The 24,489-nt window shown below is 39.7% G+C and overlaps 1 protein-coding gene across 3 annotated transcripts; it reads right to left on the minus strand.

Annotated features, from left to right (window-relative positions):
• Window positions 1-3,351: 3,351 nt before the first annotated feature.
• On the minus strand, window positions 3,352-24,180 carry LOC127920827 (deleted in malignant brain tumors 1 protein-like). Of its 3 annotated transcripts, XM_052504872.1 has the most exons (8): window positions 23,687-24,118; window positions 6,547-6,576; window positions 5,980-6,315; window positions 5,246-5,551; window positions 4,845-5,120; window positions 4,068-4,388; window positions 3,876-3,964; window positions 3,352-3,764 (listed from the first exon to the last, which is right to left on the minus strand). In XM_052504872.1, the coding sequence occupies exons 3-8, from the start codon at window positions 6,206-6,208 to the stop codon at window positions 3,624-3,626; spliced, it is 1,362 nt and encodes a 453-aa protein (XP_052360832.1). In that variant the 5' UTR covers window positions 6,209-6,315; window positions 6,547-6,576; window positions 23,687-24,118; the 3' UTR covers window positions 3,352-3,623. The 3 variants fall into 3 exon arrangements, 1 of the variants encoding a protein (XP_052360832.1); XR_008107611.1 differs by lacking the exons at window positions 3,352-3,764; window positions 3,876-3,964; window positions 4,068-4,388; ... (2 more) ...; window positions 5,980-6,315; window positions 6,547-6,576 and adding an exon at window positions 19,701-21,299 and having other exon boundaries at window positions 23,687-24,180; XR_008107610.1 differs by lacking the exons at window positions 3,352-3,764; window positions 3,876-3,964; window positions 4,068-4,388; ... (2 more) ...; window positions 5,980-6,315; window positions 6,547-6,576 and adding an exon at window positions 19,701-21,377 and having other exon boundaries at window positions 23,687-24,180.
• Window positions 24,181-24,489: the final 309 nt, after the last annotated feature.

The raw sequence follows: 24,489 nt of genomic DNA on the forward strand, positions 1-24,489 counted from the left end.
CTGTATGTTGTAGTCTGTCCAAGAGGGGAATCACACAGACTGATCTCAGTTAATTCATACTGTATGTTGTAGTCTGTCCAAGAGGGGAATCACACAGACTGATCTCAGTTCATTCATACTGTATGTTGTAGTCTGTCTAATAATTAAATCACACAAGACTGACAGCCTGTAATTTTATTAAAAGCATTCAGTTGATTACATAGTTTAGAGAGCAACATCATAACAATAATCTACTTCATAATCAATAATCAATATCATAACATTTATAATCAATAACATCATTATCTCTATACTACTAACCACATAACACTAATCTACATCATAATCAATATCATAACATTTATAATCAATAACATCATTATCTCTATACTACTAACAACATAACACTAATCTACATCATAATCAATATCATAACATTTATAATCAATAACATCATTATCTCTATACTACTAACAACATAACACTAATCTACATCATAATCAATATCATAACATTTATAATCAATAACATCATGAGAGGTAAACAACAACAAACCCCTTTATTAAAAAATGTTTCAAAATACAAAGAATGAACAGATGATTATAATAATACCTGGACTAATAATGGAAACACTTCAAGATAAAGAATCTAAGAGACACTAAATAAGATAAAGAATCTAAGAGACACTAAATAAGATAAAGAATCTAAGAGACACTAAATAAGATAAAGAATCTAAGAGACACTAAATAAGATAAAGAATCTAAGAGACACTAAATAAGATAAAGAATCTAAGAGACACTAAATAAGATAAAGAATCTAAGAGACACTAAATAAGATAAAGAATCTAAGAGACACTAAATAAGATAAAGAATCTAAGAGACACTAAATAAGATAAAGAATCTAAGAGACACTAAATAAGATAAAGAATATAAGAGACACTAAATAAGATAAAGAATCTAAGAGACACTAAATAAGATAAAGAATATAAGAGACACTAAATAAGATAAAGAATCTAAGAGACACTAAATAAGATAAAGAATCTAAGAGACACTAAATAAGATAAAGAATCTAAGAGACACTAAATAAGATAAAGAATCTAAGAGACACTAAATAAGATAAAGAATGTAAGAGACACTAAATAAGATAAAGAATCTAAGAGACACTAAATAAGATAAAGAATATAAGAGACACTAAATAAGATAAAGAATATAAGAGACACTAAATAAGATAAAGAATCTAAGAGACACTAAATATGATAAAGAATATAAGAGACACTAAATAAGATAAAGAATCTAAGAGACACTAAATAAGATAAAGAATCTAAGAGACACTAAATAAGATAAAGAATCTAAGAGACACTAAATAAGATAAAGAATCTAAGAGACACTAAATAAGATAAAGAATCTAAGAGACACTAAATAAGATAAAGAATATAAGAGACACTAAATAAGATAAAGAATCTAAGAGACACTAAATAAGATAAAGAATATAAGAGACACTAAATAAGATAAAGAATCTAAGAGACACTAAATAAGATAAAGAATCTAAGAGACACTAAATAAGATAAAGAATCTAAGAGACACTAAATAAGATAAAGAATCTAAGAGACACTAAATAAGATAAAGAATCTAAGAGACACTAAATAAGATAAAGAATCTAAGAGACACTAAATAAGATAAAGAATCTAAGAGACACTAAATAAGATAAAGAATATAAGAGACACTAAATAAGATAAAGAATCTAAGAGACACTAAATAAGATAAAGAATATAAGAGACACTAAATAAGATAAAGAATCTAAGAGACACTAAATAAGATAAAGAATCTAAGAGACACTAAATAAGATAAAGAATCTAAGAGACACTAAATAAGATAAAGATAAAGAATCTAGAGACACTAAATAAGATAAAGAATGTAAGAGACACTAAATAAGATAAAGAATCTAAGAGACACTAAATAAGATAAAGAATATAAGAGACACTAAATAAGATAAAGAATATAAGAGACACTAAATAAGATAAAGAATCTAAGAGACACTAAATATGATAAAGAATATAAGAGACACTAAATAAGATAAAGAATCTAAGAGACACTAAATAAGATAAAGAATCTAAGAGACACTAAATAAGATAAAGAATATAAGAGACACTAAATAAGATAAAGAATCTAAGAGACACTAAATAAGATAAAGAATCTAAGAGACACTAAATAAGATAAAGAATCTAAGAGACACTAAATAAGATAAAGAATCTAAGAGACACTAAATAAGATAAAGAATCTAAGAGACACTAAATAAGATAAAGAATCTAAGAGACACTAAATAAGATAAAGAATCTAAGAGACACTAAATAAGATAAAGAATCTAAGAGACACTAAATAAGATAAAGAATATAAGAGACACTAAATAAGATAAAGAATCTAAGAGACACTAAATAAGATAAAGAATCTAAGAGACACTAAATAAGATAAAGAATCTAAGAGACACTAAATAAGATAAAGAATCTAAGAGACACTAAATAAGATAAAGAATCTAAGAGACACTAAATAAGATAAAGAATATAAGAGACACTAAATAAGATAAAGAATCTAAGAGACACTAAATAAGATAAAGAATATAAGAGACACTAAATAAGATAAAGAATCTAAGAGACACTAAATAAGATAAAGAATATAAGAGACACTAAATAAGATAAAGAATCTAAGAGACACTAAATAAGATAAAGAATATAAGACACACTAAATAAGACAAAAAAATAAAGATAAGCAATACTGGAACATGAAACAGATTTAATTGAGCTGCTCTCTTAAAATAATTCAAAACCGATTGTTACAGAATTCCCATGTTAACAAAACAACATGTTCCCCCAAACCCCATGTTACCCAAAACCCCATGTTACCAAACCCCATGTTACCCCAAACTCCATATTAACAAAGCCCCATGTTACCCCAAACCCCATGTTACCCAAAATCCCATGTTACCCAAAATCCCATGTTACCCAAAATCCCATGTTACCCGAACCCCATGTTACCCAAACCCCATGTTACCCCCAAAAAACATGTTACCCAAAACCCCATGTTACCAAACCCCATGTTACCCAAAAACCCCATGTTACCAAAACACCCATGTTACCCCATGTTACCAAAACCCCATGTTACCAAAACCCCATGTTACCCCATGTTACCAAGACCCCATGTTACCCCATGTTACCAAGACCCCATGTTACCCAAACCCCATATTACCAAAACTCCATGTTACCCCATGTTACCAAAACTCCATGTTACCCCATGTTACCAAAACCCCATGTTACCCCATGTTACCCCATGTTACCCAAAACCCCATGTTACCCAGAACCCCATGTTACCCAAAACCCCATGTTACCCAAAACCCCATGTTACCTAAACCCCATGTTACCCCAAACCCCATGTTTCTCTGGTGGTAATAACCAAACTAAATGAATAATGGTGGTTGCAGTCACTACTTTTAGATTTCTTCCAAGGTTCTAGAAAGAGAAACTAATTCTGAAATTGTTATTAAAATTAGAACCACTTCAGGTTTGTCACCACATTTTAAACACCAGTCCACTGCTGACCATCGATTTAAAACACAAAACTGATCTAAGATCAGCATGTAGGGTCAGCTTCATTCTACTCCTCCTCCGTCCCCTGGGCTGCTCTCTCCTCTCCCGGTCCAGCTTCAGCTCTGGAGCTCAGAGAGACCATCTCCATGGCATTGACATAAAGATCCATGCTGCTCACCCTGTTCACTCTCTTCTGCCTCCTGGTGGGCTAGGGAGACACAGCACCAACAGTCAGACATTTACTCTCTGGTATCTCCATTCTCTCTCCCTCTCTCCCTCTAGTTTAAATGACTTGTAACATCTGAGTAAATGTCTTTACCTTGTAGTACAGGTAGGAGGTGGTGATTGTTGTCAGTAGGATCAGCAGCACTACAACGTGTCTGATGATGAAGGCTGGCAGAGGAGAGGCTGCAAACAGAAACACCTTTGATGAGGGGACTGATCATCATCACATAGATCTGTGGGAAATCTGTCAATGACAAAGTTATAAGTCTGGTTCATGTTCAGTTACCTGTGATGGTGAGGGAGAGGAGCTCACTCTCAGAGGAGAAGTTATGAGAGAAAACATAATTGTCATAAACACAGCTGTAGTTCCCTTGGTGGGAGTCATCTGCAGCAGGGAAGAGGAAGGCAGCAGAGTGATTGACAGCTGGCTGGATCTGGGTTCTGTTGGAGCCGGTGAACGTGAGGAGGAAGGAGCCTCCTGGGTACTGTGGTTGAGTGGAGCAGGTGATGGTGAAGTTGTAGCCCCTGAACATCTCGGGCCCCTGGTGGCCCCTGAAGACCCCTCCCATTGGGTCAGTCAGGAAGATATCAGGCTGGACCAGGAGATCTGTAACAATAAAAGAGAACAAGAAATACCTCTTCAACTAGTTTCCTATAGATATGACAATAACATCAGCATGTAACAGTGCCAGCCACCCTCCCTCACAGGGCAACATGAGTAGTGGGCCTACAGTCACTGAGACAACATATGTTGATATCAGGCTGAAGCAGGACATCTGGAACAAGAGGAGAGAAAAAGAAAACGTAGCTCCTCAACTACTTTCCTCATTTAGATGTGACAATAACATGACATGTGACAGTGGTAGTGAGTAGAGACGTTCACTGAGGTAACACTCAAATACAAAGCATTCTGGGATATTTAAGTTGCATTTGATTCCTACTTGACTGAGTGATCTATTTAGTAAAGCAGACTGACAAGTTAAACAGTCATCATGAGAGGTGCAGAGGAAGTTGTATGAATGAAGGAAATCAGTTGAATATAATTATAATATGTTGTTATTACCTGAGCAGATCACTGTGAGTCCAGGAGGGAGATAATACATTCTTCTACACTCCCTCAGTGAAGGCTCAGACCCAGAACAGATAACTCTAAACCCTCGAATGGTGTTTCCAGGTGGTACTGAAACAGTGGAGCCACAACCCAGCTGTCTACACACTACTGCAGCTACATCCTCCTGCTCCCAGTCAGCTCCCACAGTCCTCCACTCTCCCTGGTCGTACCACTCCACTCCACCAGCACAGCGACTGCCTCCTCCCACCAGCCTCACATCATCAGGCTCTGAGAAAAGAAAAGAGAGAGACAGTAATCTTACTATTTTCTCACTAAAACACACCTATATTGTCTCTCATATTCTTCACTCCAGGTGAGAAACAATGTTGATTGAGTGACAAACTGTTTCTTACCTGAGCAGGTGAGTCCAACAGCATCACCAGGTAGGCAGGTGTTGTTCTCTCTGTCTGAGGTGTCACAGTCCAGGAGAAGGGACTCATTGCTTTTACACTGGAACTCTTTATCCCAGGTCTGACCCTCACCTTCTCCATAGAGCCCCCCCTGTAGAGCTGCAGGTGCCCCACAGCCAAACTCCCTACAGACTACCTCTGCATCCTGCCGGTCAAAGTCAGCTTCACACACTGAGGCCCAGGACTGATTGGACTTCACCTCCACTCTCCCAGAGCAGAGACCAGCTCCATCCACAAGCCGCACAGACTCTGGAGAAAAAGAGTTGGTTGAACATGCAATCAGTTTTGTTGATGACACTGTCAAGGACTAAACACAAATATGTTGGATAAAAGATTGTAGTTTGCTATGTTTGATACTGTAAGAGGTAGAAATGGGTTCTTAGTCACTCAGGATCGGGTTGGGAATAATGCAGGCAGGAGACAGGAATAAGTTCACTTCACTTTATAGAAAATAAACAGCTGGACATCCATCAGGCAGCTTCACTTCAGTACCATCTGAACTACAATGATCTGCCCATGAACATCTCCCATAAACCAATATGACAAACACAAATATAATGTTTAAATACATCTGACATCTCTCCCTCTATTTAAATTAAATAAAAACACATAAAACATGATACATGGTAATATTGTATAATGTATAAATAAATCTCTCAATATGACCAGTCTCTTACCTGAACAGGTCACATGATGATAATATCCACCATCACAGACACCAGGTCCTCCTGTGATGTCACACTGTCCAATAGAAGACTCATCTCCACTACACCTATATAGTGTGACTCCTCTTCTTCCATCTTCAATCAGAGGTCCTCTAGATTCAGCTACAGGATTCCCACAGTTCAGCTCTCTACACACAACCTTGGTCTCTCTCATGTCCCACAACCACGTCTCTCTCATCATGCTCCACAACCCACTAGTACATAGACCTGTCCACTCTCCTCTGTAGAAGACTTCCACTGTCCCAGAACAGGAAGTGGTCCCATTCACCAGTCTGACTGAGAGTTCAGCTGTAAACAGCAGAGAGGAAAACACAGTGGTGAGGACAGATGATGACAGTGATTCTGTTATTCTAACAGCAGTGATGCTTTGTGGTTGACAAGTATTAGTAGTTCCATAAAACACTACTTGTTATTGGGGTTTAGAATGGTTTGTATGGACACATGAATTTCTCCATGTGGGATAATAAAGTTGACTAATATTGAACTGTTATAATCACTGTAGATTTATACTCTACCTACCTGGTGGACTGACGCTTTGAGCCTGGAGATCTGAGGAGAGAGAGAGAGAGAGACAGAGAGAGAAAGAGAGAGAGACAGAGGAGAAAGAGAGAGAGAGACAGAGGAGAAAGAGAGAGAGAGACAGAGGAGAAAGAGAGAAAAAGACAGAGAGAAACAAAGGAGAAAGGGAGGAGTCAGAGGAAGAGAGAGACAGAGGAGAAAGAGAGAAAAAGACAGAGAGAAACAAAGGAGAAAGGGAGGAGTCAGAGGAAGAGAGAGACAGAGGAGAAAGAGAGAAAAAGACAGAGAGAAACAAAGGAGAAAGGGAGGAGTCAGAGGAAGAGAGAGACAGAGGTTAAATGAACATCAACATGACCTTTCATGATGTGATGGGGAAGATGACACATGCCTCAGTACGCATAAAAGTAGGCTACTTTTCCTGGTTGTTAATGGGTTCTAAAAGTGGGGATGTTTCATAGTATTTCTGATGATCTTAATTAACTTACCAGAACCAAAGAACCATTTTGTTTTACAGAAAACCACAGAACCAATACAGCAATATAGTCCTGCACTCTTTATAAAGGGGCTATCTAGAACCTAGAAGGATTCTTCCACTGTCCCCATAGGAGAACCCTTTGAAGAACCCTTTTTAGTTCCAGGTAGAACCCTTTTTTAGTTCCATTTTACAGAGGGTTCTACATGGAACCCAAAAGAGTTCTACATGTAACAGGGTTCTCCTTTTATGACGGCAAAAGAACACTGTTTGAAACCCTTTTTTCTAAGAATGAATTCAGAAGTTCAATGTGTTCAGTTTCCACCACTTAATTCTGTACTCCAACATCTGCCTGGTATTCAAGATAACACACAACATTGCAGCACCACATTTAGTTTTCATCAACCTCAGACTTAAATATCAGTGTTCCAAGAACCTCCACCAGGGGAACTGTAGAATCCTCAAACGGTCCACCGCCTTCTCCCAAACTGCCTTCTCACACAAACCAATAAAGACATGGAATGGTCTCACCTCAACATGGATCTAGTCCAATCAGACGTGTCTCACCTCAACATGGATCTAGTCCAATCAGATGTGCCTCACCTCAACATGGATCTAGTCCAATCAGATGTGCCTCACCTCAACATGGATCTAGTCCAATCAGACGTGCCTCACCTCAACATGGATCTAGTCCAATCAGACGTGTCTCACCTCAACATGGATCTAGTCCAATCAGACGTGCCTCACCTCAACATGGATCTAGTCCAATCAGACGTGTCTCACCTTAACATGGATCTAGTCCAATCAGACGTGCCTCACCTCAACATGGATCTAGTCCAATCAGACGTGTCTCACCTCAACATGGATCTAGTCCAATCAGACGTGTCTCACCTCAACATGGATCTAGTCCAATCAGATGTGCCTCACCTCAACATGGATCTAGTCCAATCAGATGTGCCTCACCTCAACATGGATCTAGTCCAATCAGACGTGCCTCACCTCAACATGGATCTAGTCCAATCAGACGTGTCTCACCTCAACATGGATCTAGTCCAATCAGATGTGCCTCACCTCAACATGGATCTAGTCCAATCAGACGTGTCTCACCTCAACATGGATCTAGTCCAATCAGACGTGTCTCACATGGATCTCAACATGGATCTAGTCCAATCAGACGTGTCTCAACATGGATCTAGTCCTCAACAGGGATCTAGTCCAATCAGACGTGTCTCACCTCAACATGGATCTAGTCCAATCAGACGTGTCTCACCTCAACATGGATCTAGTCCAATCAGACGTGTCTCACATGGATCTCAACATGGGTCCAATCTCACCTCAACAGTCCAATCAGACGTGCTCATCTCCTCAACATGGATCTAGTCCAATCAGACGTGTCTCACCTCAACATGGATCTAGTCCAATCAGACGTGCCTCGTGTCTCCTCAACATGGATCTAGTCCAATCAGACGTGTCTCACCTCAACATGGATCTAGTCCAATCAGACGTGTCTCACCTCAACATGGATCTCAATCATGGATCTCACCTCAACATGGATCCAATCAGACGTGTCTCACCTCAACATGGATCTAGTCCAATCAGACGTGTCTCACCTCAACATGGATCTAGTCCAATCAGACGTGTCTCACCTCAACATGGATCTAGTCCAATCAGACGTGTCTCACCTCAACATGGATCTAGTCCAATCAGACGTGTCTCACCTCAACATGGATCTAGTCCAATCAGACGTGTCTCACCTCAACATGGATCTAGTCCAATCAGACGTGTCTCACCTCAACATGGATCTAGTCCAATCAGACGTGTCTCACCTCAACATGGATCTAGTCCAATCAGACGTGTCTCACCTCAACATGGATCTAGTCCAATCAGACGTGTCTCACCTCAACTCAGACGTGTCTCACCTCAACATGGATCTAGTCCAATCAGACGTGTCTCACCTCAACATGGATCTAGTCCAATCAGACGTGTCTCACCTCAACATGGATCTAGTCCAATCAGACGTGTCTCACCTCAACATGGATCTAGTCCAATCAGATCGTGTCTCACCTCAACATGGATCTAGTCCAATCAGACGTGTCTCACCTCAACATGGATCTCAGACGTGTCTCACCTCAACATGGATCCAATCAGACGTGTCTCACCTCAACATGGATCTAGTCCAATCAGTCAACATGGATCTAGTCCAATCAGACGTGTCTCACCTCAACATGGATCTAGTCCAATCAGACGTGTCTCACCTCAACATGGATCTAGTCCAATCAGACGTGTCTCACCTCAACATGGATCTAGTCCAATCAGACGTGTCTCACCTCAACATGGATCTAGTCCAATCAGACGTGTCTCACCTCAACATGGATCTAGTCCAATCAGACGTGTCTCACCTCAACATGGATCTAGTCCAATCAGACGTGTCTCACCTCAACATGGATCTAGTCCAATCAGACGTGTCTCACCTCAACATGGATCTAGTCCAATCAGACGTGTCTCACCTCAACATGGATCTAGTCCAATCAGACGTGTCTCACCTCAACATGGATCTAGTCCAATCAGACGTGTCTCACCTCAACATGGATCTAGTCCAATCAGACGTGTCTCACCTCAACATGGATCTAGTCCAATCAGACGTGTCTCACCTCAACATGGATCTAGTCCAATCAGACGTGTCTCACCTCAACATGGATCTGTCCAATCTCACCTCAACATGGATCTAGTCCAATCAGACGTGTCTCACCTCAACATGGATCTAGTCCAATCAGACGTGTCTCACCTCAACATGGATCTAGTCAATCAATCACCTCAACATGGATCTAGTCCAATCAGACGTGTTTCACCTCAACATGGATCTAGTCCAATCAGACGTGTCTCACCTCAACAGGGATCTAGTCCAATCAGACGTGTCTCACCTCAACATGGATCTAGTCCAATCAGACGTGCCTCACCTCAACATGGATCTAGTCCAATCAGACGTGTCTCACCTCAACATGGATCTAGTCCAATCAGATGTGCCTCACCTCAACATGGATCTAGTCCAATCAGACGTGCCTCACCTCAACATGGATCTAGTCCAATCAGACGTGTCTCACCTCAACAGGGATCTAGTCCAATCAGACGTGTCTCACCTCAACATGGATCTAGTCCAATCAGACGTGCCTCACCTCAACATGGATCTAGTCCAATCAGACGTGCCTCACCTCAACATGGATCTAGTCCAATCAGACGTGTCTCACCTCAACATGGATCTAGTCCAATCAGACGTGTCTCACCTCAACATGGATCTAGTCCAATCAGACGTGTTCACACTGATATTGATCTAATAGGCAACAGCGACTTTTCACAGAATAAACACTAAAAAACGCATTACATTTAAATAGCTGTCATAACTTATCTCTCTGTACACTATTCTGATTAGATACTATTTAATGCTGAGTTTGGACACAGGTTTTTATAGGAACACTAAGTCACCTGGACCACATATTGAGATGTGCCTCCAGTTAAGTAAATCAGATGTTACATAAGGTGACAGTTGTAGGACTGTGAACAAAGTAGCTGAATTGTCAAAGACTGAGGTCACCCAAAGAAAAGTAATCCAGAACTTTCTCTTGTGAAGAATTACAAATCTACCACTTTCCTATGAACACCTCGATACACAGCAGAACACTTGCTATTGAGAAAGGATTGAAACAGGCAGAGAGATGACAGGCTATGTGCCCACTGCCCACAAATGTAGGGCAGCAGCATAGCCTAGTGGTTAAGATAGAGATATGTATTACATCTCAATCCAGCACATACAACAATATCTCCATTTCTCATCTGAGGTGAAAGGTCACAGAGCTAGAGCTGTGTTTGTCAGACCTTCTCACGAAAATGTTTGGCCTGTAAAGTATGGAAAGATGAGACTCAGGAACACGATGATGTTCTCTCCGTTTTGCTCTACGACCCCATAAGCATCGTCTGAGGTCATACAGTCTATCTGCCAACTTCTGTCTGTCAGAAGTGTAACATGACCCACTATGGAAAGGTGAGTCTCTCAGAAACAGACAGACACTAACATGACACCACTATGGAAAGGTGAGTCTCTCAGGAACACAGACAGGTTGTTGTGATATAGGACACACTAACATGACACCACTATGGAAAGGTGAGTCTCTCAGGAACACAGACAGGTTGTTGTGATATACATGACACCACTATGGAAAGGTGAGTCTCTCAGGAACACAGACAGGTTGTTGTGATATGACACACTAACATGACACCACTATGGAAAGGTGAGTCTCTCAGGAACACAGACAGGTTGTTGTGATATAGGACACACTAACATGACACCACTATGGAAAGGTGAGTCTCTCAGGAACACAGACAGGTTGTTGTGATATAGGACACACTAACATGACCCACTATGGAAAGGTGAGTCTCTCAGGAACACAGACAGGTTGTTGTGATATAGGTGAGGTTGTTGTGATATAGGACACACTAACATGACCCACTATGGAAAGGTGAGTCTCTCAGGAACACAGACAGGTTGTTGTGATATAGGACACACTAACATGACACCACTATGGAAAGGTGAGTCTCTCAGGAACACAGACAGGTAACATGACCCCACTATGGAAAGGTGAGTCTCTCAGGAACACAGACAGGTTGTTGTGATATAGGACACACTAACATGACCCACTATGGAAAGGTGAGTCTCTCAGGAACACAGACAGGTTGTTGTGATATAGGACACACTAACATGACCCACTATGGAAAGGTGAGTCTCTCAGGAACACAGACAGACACACTAACATGACCCCACTATGGAAAGGTGTTGTTGTGAAAGGTGATAGGAACACAGACAGGTTGTTTTGATATAGGACACACTAACATGACCCACTATGGAAAGGTGAGTCTCTCAGGAACACAGACAGGTTGTTGTGATATAGGACACACTAACATGACCCACTATGGAAAGGTGAGTCTCTCAGGAACACAGACAGGTTGTTGTGATATAGGACGTCCACAAGCTTTACAAGACTTGTCTGAAGGTCCCTGGTACCAGTTTAACACATTTATGGAAGTAGATATGGAGTTTAGTTCTTAACAATAAGGGGTTACATTCAAGTAATAAATGATAGTTTCCTGATCTGTCTTATATCTCTCAGATAAAAACATGATTCAAAAAACAACAACTAAAATCCAAGGTTTAAAAATGTCACAGTAGATGAAAGACAGAGGACACGAAAGTCTCTTGATATCTGGGCTTAACAATAAGATATACGGGCCATTTCTGCTGTCAATCAACTGAAAGAGGAAGGAAGAAGGACTTTTCAAAAGACAAATTCAAATGGACCAATTAGAACCTCACACAAAGTATCCAAATCTACACTTGAACCAATTGTCCTTTGTGGGAGTGAAGTGTTAGGTCCACTAACCAATAAAGAGTTTTTAAATGGGGCCAACATCCAATTGATATTCTGCAAAAACATTCTCAGAGAAAAAGGCCCAAATAATTCATGTAGGGCAGAATAAGGCCAATATCTGTCATTAATTAATATCCATCACTAATTAATATCCGTCACTAATTAATATCCATCACTAATTAATATCCATCACTAATTAATATCCATCACTAATTAATATCCATCACTAATTAACATCCATCACTAATTAATATCCATCACTAATTAATATCCATCACTAATTAATATCCATCACTAATTAATATCCATCACTAATTAATATCCATCACTAATTAATATCCATCACTAATTAATATCCATCACTAATTAATATCCATCACTAATTAATATCCATCACTAATTAATATCCATCACTAATTAATATCCATCACTAATTAATATCCATCACTAATTAATATCCATCATTTAATATCAATCACTAAATATTATCCATCACTAATTAATATCCATCACTAATTAATATCCATCACTAATTAATATCCATCACTAAATAATATCCATCACTAATTAATATCCATCACTAATTAATATCCATCACTAATTAATATCCATCACTAATTAATATCCATCACTAATTAACATCCATCACTAATTAATATCCATCACTAATTAATATTCACTAATTAATATCCATCACTAATTAATATCCATCATTAATTAATACCCATCACAAATTAATATCCATCACTAATTAATATCCATCATTATTTAATATCCATCACTAAATATTATCCATCACTAAATATTATCCATCACTAATTAATATCCATCACTAATTAATATCCATCACTAAATATTATCCATCACTAATTAATATCCATCACTAATTAATATCCATCACTAATTAATATCCATCACTAATTAATATCCGTCACTAATTATCCATCACTAATTAATATCCATCACTAATTAATATCCATCATTAATTAATACCCATCACAAATTAATATCCATCATTATTTAATATCCATCACTAAATATTATCCATCACTAATTAATATCCATCACTAATTAATATCCATCACTAATTAATATCCATCACTAAATAATATCCATCACTAATTAATATCCATCACTAATTAATATCCATCACTAATTAATATCCATCACTAATTAATATCCGTCACTAATTAATATCCATCACTAATTAATATCCATCACTAATTAATATCCATCACTAATTAATATCCATCACTAATTAATATCCATCACTAATTAATACCCATCACTAATTAATATCCATCATTATTTAATATCAATCACTAAATATTATATCACTAATTAATATCCATCACTAATTAATATCCATCACTAAATAATATCCATCACTAATTAATATCCATCACTAATTAATATCCATCACTAATTAATATCCATCACTAATTAATATCCATCACTAATTAATATTAATATCCATCACTAATTAATATCCATCACTAATTAATAATATCCATCACTAATTAATATCCATCACTAATTAATATCCATCATTAATTAATATCCAAATTAATATCCATCACTAATTAATATCCATCATTATTTAATATCCATCACTAAAATATCCATCACTAATTAATATCCATCACTAATTAATATCCATCACTAATTAATATCCATCATCAAATTAATATCCATCACTAATTAATATCCATCACTAATATCCATCACTAATTAATATCCATCACTAATTAATATCCATCACTAATTAATATCCATCACTAATTAATATCCATCTAATTAATACCCATCCATCACATTATTTAATATCCATCACTAATTAATATCCATCACTAATTAATATCCATCACTAATTAATATCCATCACTAATTAATATCCATCACTAATTAATATCCATCACTAATTAATATCCATCACTATTTAATATCCATCACTAATTAATATCCATCACTAAATAATATCCATCACTAATTAATATCCCATTAATTAATATCCATCACTAATTAATATCCATTAATTATCCATCACTAATTAATATCCATCACTAATTAATATCCATCACTAATTAATATCCTAATTAATATCCATCACTAATTAATATCCATCATTAATTAATATCCATCACTAATTAATATCCATCATTAATATTAATATATCATAATATCCATAATATCCATCACTAATTAATATCCATCATAATTAATATCCATCAATTAATATCCATCACTAATTAATATCCATCACTAATTAATATCCATCACTAATTAATATCCATCACTAATTAATATCCATCACTAATTAATATCCATCACTAATTAATATAATAATCCATCATTAATATCCAATTAATATCCATCACTCACAAATTAATATCCATCACTAATTAATATCCATCACTAATTAATATCCATCACTAAATATTATCCATCACTAATTAATATCCATCACTAATTAATATCCATCACTAATTAATATCCATCACTAAATAATATCCTAATTAATACCCATCACTAATTAATAATTAATATCCATCACTAATTAATATCCATCACTAATTAATATCCATCACTAATTAATATCCATCACTAATTAATATCCATCACTAATTAATATCCATCACTAATTAATATCCATCACTAATTAATATCCATCACTAATTAATATCCATCACTAATTAATATCCATCACTAATTAATATCCATCACTAATTAATATCCATCACTAATTAATATCCATCACTAATTAATATCCATCACTAATTAATATCCAGAAACAAGACTTCAATGTCTATAACCACATAAAAACAAGAGACCAGCACTGAAATACCAAGAGATGAACATTGATAAAAGTCCCTTCATCCAGCTGGTCCTGAAGCTAAGTTCACAAACCACTACTAACCCAACAAAGCCTCAGGACAGAACTCAGACAGTCTGGCCCAAACAAATTAGAACCAAACATACATAAAATGATATTACCTATTGGGAAAACATTACAAATTCTCAATTTGAACTTAAATGCTATTTGGCCCTAAACAGACAGTACATGATGGCATACATAGAGACAATGTACAGACGTATTGAGCTTAGCCTTGCTATTGAGAGAAGTTGCCATAGGCAGAGAGAAGATGGGCTATGTGCCCACTGCCCACAAAATCAAGAGAAAACTGAGCTGCACTTCCTAAGCTCCTGCCAAATGTACGATGATATAAGATACACATATTTGCCTCAGATTACAAGGACCCCAAAATAATTTGAATATTGACAAGCTCCTGTATCTGTTAGGTGAAATACCACAGTGTTAAATCATGTCAGCAGAATGTGTGACCTGTTGTGATGAGAACAGGGTAACCAGTGGAGAACAAACACCACAGTAAATAAAACCTAGGACTAGATTTATCACTTTAGTTAATAACCCTTGACATTTGTACTTCTACTAGTTGTACACACAGCTCACACTCTCCTACACACACCAGCTTGCTGAGAGGGCCCTAGTGGAGCCGGCTGGCTGAGAGGGCCCTAGTGGAGCCGGCTGGCTGAGAGGGCCCTAGTGGAACAGGCTGGCTGAGAGGACCCGAGAGGAGTCGGATGGCTGAGAGGGGCCTAGTGGAGCCGGCTGGCTGAGAGGGCCCTAGTGGAGCCGGCTGGCTGAGAGGGCCCTAGTGGAACAGGCTGGCTGAGAGGGCCCTGAGAGGGCCCTAGTGGAGCAGGCTGGCTGAGAGGGCCCTAGTGGAGCCGGCTGGCTGAGAGGGCCCTAGTGGAGCCAGGTGGCTAGCTGAGAGGGCCCTAGTGGAGCCAGGTGGCTGAGAGGGCCCTAGTGGAGCCTGGTGGCTGAGAGGGCCCTAGTAGTGGAGCCTGGTGGCTGAGAGGGCCCTAGTGGAGCCTGGTGGCTGAGAGGGCCCTAGTGGAGCCTGGTGGCTGAGAGGGCCCTAGTGGAGCCCAGGTGGCTGAGAGGGTCTATGGTGGCAAAATTATGTTTATCTGTCATGTTTATCTAGTGTACCTATGTATTTAATTAGTCTGTCATGTTTATCTAGTGTATCTATGTATTTAACTAAAGTCTGTCATGTTTATCTAGTGTATCTATGTATTTAATTAGTCTGTAATGTTTATCTAGTTTATCTATGCATTTAACTAAAGTCACATGATGTTCTGATGAGATTTTCTCCCTCTGCTAGAACACTTCCCCTTTGTCTACATGACTGACTCATGGTTCTGGACTCACAGCCAAATGCTGTTTCTCCATATCCTGTTATTTAGCAGTAGACTGAACTAAACTGTGAGAGACGAGCAGGACAAATGGTTGTGCTTCTCTTGAGAAACAGTGTTGAGACATTGAGCACTGAGAAATGGTGTGACATTTCTCAACAAGACCTCACCACAACAGTCACAATGTGGAAAGATGAACGTCTCTCTGCAAAGGAGTTTATATATAATTTAATACATTTGCTTTTGTCTGTTTTTGTTTTCTCAATCGCTCAGTTCCATAGGTCAGGGGTCAAGCTGAGCTGAGCCAATAGTGGAAGAGGTTACTGGTTGACTGTTGACTATATTCAGTTGACTGTATGTTACTATGTCAGTCCTCTGTCTTTTGACACCTCCCTCCCTTTCTCCCCCCCCCTCCTCTCTCTCTGCTCCTCTCTCTTTCTCTCTCTCTTCCTGCCATGTAGCATCAGGCCTGTTGATCTTGACTCAGGTCACAGACCTCTAGCATCTACACCCCTCCCATACTCTAACATGAGACCAATATAAAACATATTTTAAACTCTCATTAATTTACATAGAGACAGATACAATCAATCATTGACACACTGAATATACAACAGTCAGATACATGGCACCATCACCAATGTTCCCTGTAACTTTATCTGTCACTGAGCAGATTTCAGGTCTTCCAGTGTGTGTTTACTGTGAACATTTACAGGTGATCACTTCATTGTCCTGCTTCAACTTTCTCCGTCACTGAGCAGATTTCAGGTCTGTTGAGCTCAAACTGTAATGTCGCAAAAATTCTGTGCAACTTCCAGTGTGTGTTTACTGTGAACACTGAGGCTGTACCCCCTTTAAGTTACAGTTCTAACAGTGTGTGTTTACTGTGAACACTGAGGCTGTACCCCCTTTAAGTTACAGTTCTAACAGTGTGTGTTTACTGTGAACACTGAGGCTGTACCCCCTTTAACTTACAGTTCTAACAGTGTGTGTTTACTGTGAACACTGAGGCTGTACCCCCTTTAAGTTACAGTTCTAACAGTGTGTGTTTACTGTGAACACTGAGGCTGTACCCCCTTTAAGTTACAGTTCTAACAGTGTGTGTTTACTGTGAACACTGAGGCTGTACCCCCTTTAAGTTACAGTTCTAACAGTGTGTGTTTACTGTGAACACTGAGGCTGTACCCCCTTTAACTTACAGTTCTAACAGTGTGTGTTTACTGTGAACACTGAGGCTGTACCCCCTTTAACTTACAGTTCTAACAGTGTGTGTTTACTGTGAACATTGAGGCTGTACCCCTTTAAGTTACAGTTCTAACAGTGTGTGTTTACTGTGAACACTGAGGCTGTACCCCTTTAAGTTAGTTCTAACAGTGTGTGTTTACTGTGAACACTGAGGCTGTACCCACTTTAAGTTACAGTTCTAACAGTGTGTGTTTACTGTGAACACACAGGCTGTACCCCTTTAACTTACAGTTCTAACAGTGTGTGTTTACTGTGAACACTGAGGCTGTACCCCTTTAACTTACAGTTAACAGTGTGTGTTTACTGTGAACACACAGGCTGTACCCCTTTAAGTTACAGTTCTAACAGTGTGTGTTTACTGTGAACACACAGGCTGTACCCCTTTAAGTTACAGTTCTAACAGTGTGTGTTTACTGTGAACACACAGGCTGTACCCCTTTAACTTACAGTTCTAACAGTGTGTGTTTACTGTGAACATTGAGGCTGTACCCCTTTAACTTACAGTTCTAACAGTGTGTGTTTACTGTGAACATTGAGGCTGTACCCTTTTTACAGTTCTACAGTTTTAACAGTGTGTGTTTACTGTGAACACTGAGGCTGTACCCCCTTTAAGTTACAGTTCTAACAGTGTGTGTTTACTGTGAACACTGAGGCTGTACCCCTTTAACTTACAGTTCTAACAGTGTGTGTTTACTGTGAACACTGAGGCTGTACCCCTTTAACTTACAGTTCTAACAGTGTGTGTTTACTGTGAACACTGAGGCTGTACCCCTTAACTTACAGTTCTAACAGTGTGTGTTTACTGTGAACACTGAGGCTGTACCCCCTTTAACTTACAGTTCTAACAGTGTGTGTTTACTGTGAACACTGAGGCTGTACCCCCTTTAACTTACAGTTCTAACAGTGTGTGTTTACTGTGAACACTGAGGCTGTACCCCCTTTAACTTACAGTTCTAACAGTGTGTGTTTACTGTGAACACTGAGGCTGTACCCCCTTTAACTTACAGTTCTAACAGTGTGTGTTTACTGTGAACACACAGGCTGTACCCCCTTTAACTTACAGTTAACAGTGTGTGTTTACTGTGAACACACAGGCTGTACCCCCTTTAACTTACAGTTCTAACAGTGTGTGTTTACTGTGAACACTGAGGCTGTACCCCTTTAACTTACAGTTCTAACAGTGTGTGTTTACTGTGAACACTGAGGCTGTACCCCCTTTAACTTACAGTTCTAACAGTGTGTGTTTACTGTGAACACTGAGGCTGTACCCCCTTTAACTTACAGTTCTAACAGTGTGTGTTTACTGTGAACACTGAGGCTGTACCCCCTTTAACTTACAGTTCTAACAGTGTGTGTTTACTGTGAACACTGAGGCTGTACCCCCTTTAACTTACAGTTCTAACAGTGTGTGTTTACTGTGAACACACAGGCTGTACCCCCTTTAACTTACAGTTCTAACAGTGTGTGTTTACTGTGAACACTGAGGCTGTACCCCCTTTAACTTACAGTTCTAACAGTGTGTGTTTACTGTGAACACTGAGGCTGTACCCCCTTTAACTTACAGTTCTAACAGTGTGTGTTTACTGTGAACACTGAGGCTGTACCCCCTTTAAGTTACAGTTCTAACAGTGTGTGTTTACTGTGAACACTGAGGCTGTACCCCTTTAACTTACAGTTCTAACAGTGTGTGTTTACTGTGAACACTGAGGCTGTACCCCTTTAACTTACAGTTCTAACAGTGTGTGTTTACTGTGAACACTGAGGCTGTACCCCCTTTTTACAGTTAACAGTTCTAACAGTGTGTGTTTACTGTGAACACTGAGGCTGTACCCCCTTTAACTTACAGTTCTAACAGTGTGTGTTTACTGTGAACACTGAGGCTGTACCCCCTTTAACTTACAGTTCTAACAGTGTGTGTTTACTGTGAACACTGAGGCTGTACCCCCTTTAACTTACAGTTCTAACAGTGTGTGTTTACTGTGAACACTGAGGCTGTACCCCCTTTAACTTACAGTTCTAACAGTGTGTGTTTACTGTGAACACTGAGGCTGTACCCCCTTTAACTTACAGTTCTAACAGTGTGTGTTTACTGTGAACACTGAGGCTGTACCCCCTTTAACTTACAGTTAACAGTGTGTGTTTACTGTGAACACACAGGCTGTACCCCCTTTAAGTTACAGTTCTAACAGTGTGTGTTTACTGTGAACACACAGGCTGTACCCCCTTTAACTTACAGTTCTAACAGTGTGTGTTTACTGTGAACACTGAGGCTGTACCCCCTTTAACTTACAGTTCTAACAGTGTGTGTTTACTGTGAACACACAGGCTGTACCCCCTTTAACTTACAGTTCTAACAGTGTGTGTTTACTGTGAACACACAGGCTGTACCCCCTTTAACTTACAGTTAACAGTGGACAAGTGGGCTACTGTGGCTATTTGATCATAATGTAGATCTACCAGAGTGACCTGCCATCAAAAACTATGGAGAAAATACATCCCATAACATTTTAACATGTAAACAGCTGTTCTGTCATTCAGTCTACAGTAGCAGCCAATGTGTGGTGTTCAACGTAGACCTACATTCCATGAGACTTTTGAAAGAAACATGCAGGGCTTGACATGAACCTGTTTATCCACTTATAAATGCAATAGAATCCTACTCCTGCAGCTCTGATTGGTTCTGCCGCACCGGTCTGTGTGAGTACAGGATGAGTCGTGTCAATGCAATAGAATCCTACTCCTGCAGCTCTGATTGGTTCTGCCGCACCGGTCTGTGTGAATACAGGATGAGTCGTGTCAATGCAATAGAATCCTACTCCTGCAGCTCTGATTGGTTCTGCCGCACCGGTCTGTGTGAGTACAGGATGAGTCGTGTCAATGCAATAGAATCCTACTCCTGCAGCTCTGATTGGTTCTGCCGCACCGGTCTGTGTGAGTACAGGATGAGTCGTGTCAATGCAATAGAATCCTACTCCTGCAGCTCTGATTGGTTCTGCCGCACCGGTCTGTGTGAGTACAGGATGAGTCGTGTCAATGCAATAGAATCCTACTCCTGCAGCTCTGATTGGTTCTGCCGCACCGGTCTGTGTGAGTACAGGATGAGTCGTGTCAATGCAATAGAATCCTACTCCTGCAGCTCTGATTGGTTCTGCCGCACCGGTCTGTGTGAGTACAGGATGAGTCGTGTCAATGCAATAGAATCCTACTCCTGCAGCTCTGATTGGTTCTGCCGCACCGGTCTGTGTGAGTACAGGATGAGTCGTGTCAATGCAATAGAATCCTACTCCTGCAGCTCTGATTGGTTCTGCCGCACCGGTCTGTGTGAGTACAGGATGAGTCGTGTCAATGCAATAGAATCCTACTCCTGCAGCTCTGATTGGTTCTGCCGCACCGGTCTGTGTGAGTACAGGATGAGTCGTGTCAATGCAATAGAATCCTACTCCTGCAGCTCTGATTGGTTCTGCCGCACCGGTCTGTGTGAGTACAGGATGAGTCGTGTCAATGCAATAGAATCCTACTCCCTACAGCTCTGATTGGTTCTGCCGCACCGGTCTGTGTGAGTACAGGATGAGTCGTGTCAATGCAATAGAATCCTACTCCTGCAGCTCTGATTGGTTCTGCCGCACCGGTCTGTGTGAGTACAGGATGAGTCGTGTCAATGCAATAGAATCCTACTCCTGCAGCTCTGATTGGTTCTGCCGCACCGGTCTGTGTGAGTACAGGATGAGTCGTGTCAATGCAATAGAATCCTACTCCTGCAGCTCTGATTGGTTCTGCCGCACCGGTCTGTGTGAGGATGAGTCGTGTCAATGCAATAGAATCCTACTCCTGCAGCTCTGATTGGTTCTGCCGCACCGGTCTGTGTGAATACAGGATGAGTCGTGTCAATGCAATAGAATCCTACTCCTGCAGCTCTGATTGGTTCTGCCGCACCGGTCTGTGTGAGTACAGGATGAGTCGTGTCAATGCAATAGAATCCTACTCCTGCAGCTCTGATTGGTTCTGCCAGCACCGGTCTGTGTGAATACAGGATGAGTCAGTCAATGCAATAGAATCCTACTCCTGCAGCTCTGATTGGTTCTGCCGCACCGGTCTGTGTAGAGTACAGGATGAGTCGTGTCAATGCAATAGAATCCTACTCCTGCAGCTCTGATTGGTTCTGCCGCACCGGTCTGTGTGAATACAGGATGAGTCGTGTCAATGCAATAGAATCCTACTCCTGCAGCTCTGATTGGTTCTGCCGCACCGGTCTGTGTGAGTACAGGATGAGTCGTGTCAATGCAATAGAATCCTACTCCTGCAGCTCTGATTGGTTCTGCCGCACCGGTCTGTGTGAGTACAGGATGAGTCGTGTCAATGCAATAGAATCCTACTCCTGCAGCTCTGATTGGTTCTGCCGCACCGGTCTGTGTGAGTACAGGATGAGTCGTGTCAATGCAATAGAATCCTACTCCTACAGCTCTGATTGGTTCTGCCGCACCGGTCTGTGTGAGTACAGGATGAGTCGTGTCAATGCAATAGAATCCTACTCCTGCAGCTCTGATTGGTTCTGCCGCACCGGTCTGTGTGAGTACAGGATGAGTCGTGTCAATGCAATAGAATCCTACTCCGATGCGTTCTGTCTACAACATCTCTTACATAGTTGGTTTAGTTTCGGTTTGTTGCAGTGAAAGTGGATAATATTCCATTGATCACATTTACCAGAGTAAAGTAATGTAGATCTACCAGAGTAAAGTAATGTAAAGTAATGTAGATCTACCAGAGTAAAGTAATGTAAAGCAATGTAGATCTACCAGAGTAAAGTAATGTAAAGTAGTGTAGATCTACCAGAGTAAAGTAATGTAAAGTAATGTAGATCTACCAGAGTAAAGTAATGTAATGTAGATCTACCAGAGTAAAGTAATGTAGATCTACGAGAGTAAAGTAATGTAGATCTACCAGAGTAAAGTAATGTAGATCTACCAGAGTAAAGTAATGTAGATCTACCAGAGTAAAGTAATGTAGATCTACCAGAGTAAAGTAATGTAGATCTACCAGAGTAAAGTAATGTAGATCACCAGATAAAGGTGTTAACAGGTAAAATCTCTAGAACAGTGATGGTAGATCTAACAGGTAAAACTCTAGAACACGTTGATGGTGTTAACAGGTAAAACTCTAGAACAGTGATGGTGTTAACAGGAGAAACTCTAGAACAGTGATGGTGTTAACAGGTAAAACTCTAGAACAGTGATGGTGTTAACAGGGAAAACTCTAGAACAGTGATGGTGTTAACAGGAGAAACTCTAGAACAGCGATGGTGTCAACAGGAGAAACTCTAGAACAGCGATGGTGTTAACAGGGAAAACTCTAGAACAGAGATGGTGTTAACAGGGAAAACTCTAGAACAGCGATGGTGTTAACAGGGAAAACTCTAGAACAGAGATGGTGTTAACAGGGAAAACTCTAGAACAGAGATGGTGTTAACAGGGAAAACTCTAGAACAGTGATGGTGTTAACAGGAGAAACTCTAGAACAGTGATGGTGTTAACAGGAGAAACTCTAGAACAGCGATGGTGTTAACAGGGAAAACTCTAGAACAGTGATGGTGTTAACAGGTAAAACTCTAGAACAGTGATGGTGTTAACAGGAGAAACTCTAGAACAGTGATGGTGTTAACAGGAGAAACTCCAGAACAGTGATGGTGTTAACAGGGAAAACTCTAGAACAGTGATGGTGTCAACAGGGAAAACTCTAGAACAGTGATGGTGTCAACAGGAGAAACTCTAGAACAGTCGTCACCAACCTTTGAGTCAAAATGCAAGCAGAGATCTACCAATCAGCTTTTCTTATTAACACGACTTAAAAAAACGTACGCCTATGCAACATCAACAAATTAAAACCATTACTGTAGCAATGAGTTTTGTGCAGTAAGCTACAGGTCCAATACATTATCACCCTTTGACGGAGAAGTCAGTCACTGGCAGCGGACAGCATTTGGTAAACTAACACACCTCCTCCCTGCTCTGTTTTCAGCTCCGTCAGCAATGTGTCGACACACAGTTAATTTAGCGATCTCAGTTCATACAATACACACATTATTATTACCTCCCTTCAGTAACAATATGGTACAAGGATGAGGCAAACAAGCATTAATGTTTTATTCTTGTGACGTTTATTGTACTTATCAATGTTTTGGAGTAGCGCTCTGTGTGATTGTTTCTGTTCCTCTCTCGGTCTCTGTAACTTCCGGGTTTTCTGGAATAAGGACGCGAGGTTCTTCTTCTATGGTATAATTGCGTTCGCAACAATTGTATGTTCATTCCGCCACCTACTGTTCAGGTTGATAATATGTCTCCTAAAAGGATAAACATGTAATAATATAAATTAAATATAAACTATAAGTAACGAAATGTTAATTAAAGTAAATCAGCCTGCTTTTCTATTTGAATCAGGTCCCTACACAGGCTCAGAAGGATCATGTAATGGAGGGACATTTCCTGGTGACAGTCTTGAAGTCCTTGAAGTGCTTCTGTACCTGTGGCTGTAAAGTCTTGGAGGCCCAAAAACTTCTCGGCTGCAGTTATAATGATTTCCAACTTAGTGGAC

Source organism: Oncorhynchus keta, unplaced genomic scaffold (genome assembly GCF_023373465.1).
Source record: "Oncorhynchus keta strain PuntledgeMale-10-30-2019 unplaced genomic scaffold, Oket_V2 Un_contig_20805_pilon_pilon, whole genome shotgun sequence".
In the NCBI taxonomy this organism is placed as follows: domain Eukaryota; kingdom Metazoa; phylum Chordata; class Actinopteri; order Salmoniformes; family Salmonidae; genus Oncorhynchus; species Oncorhynchus keta.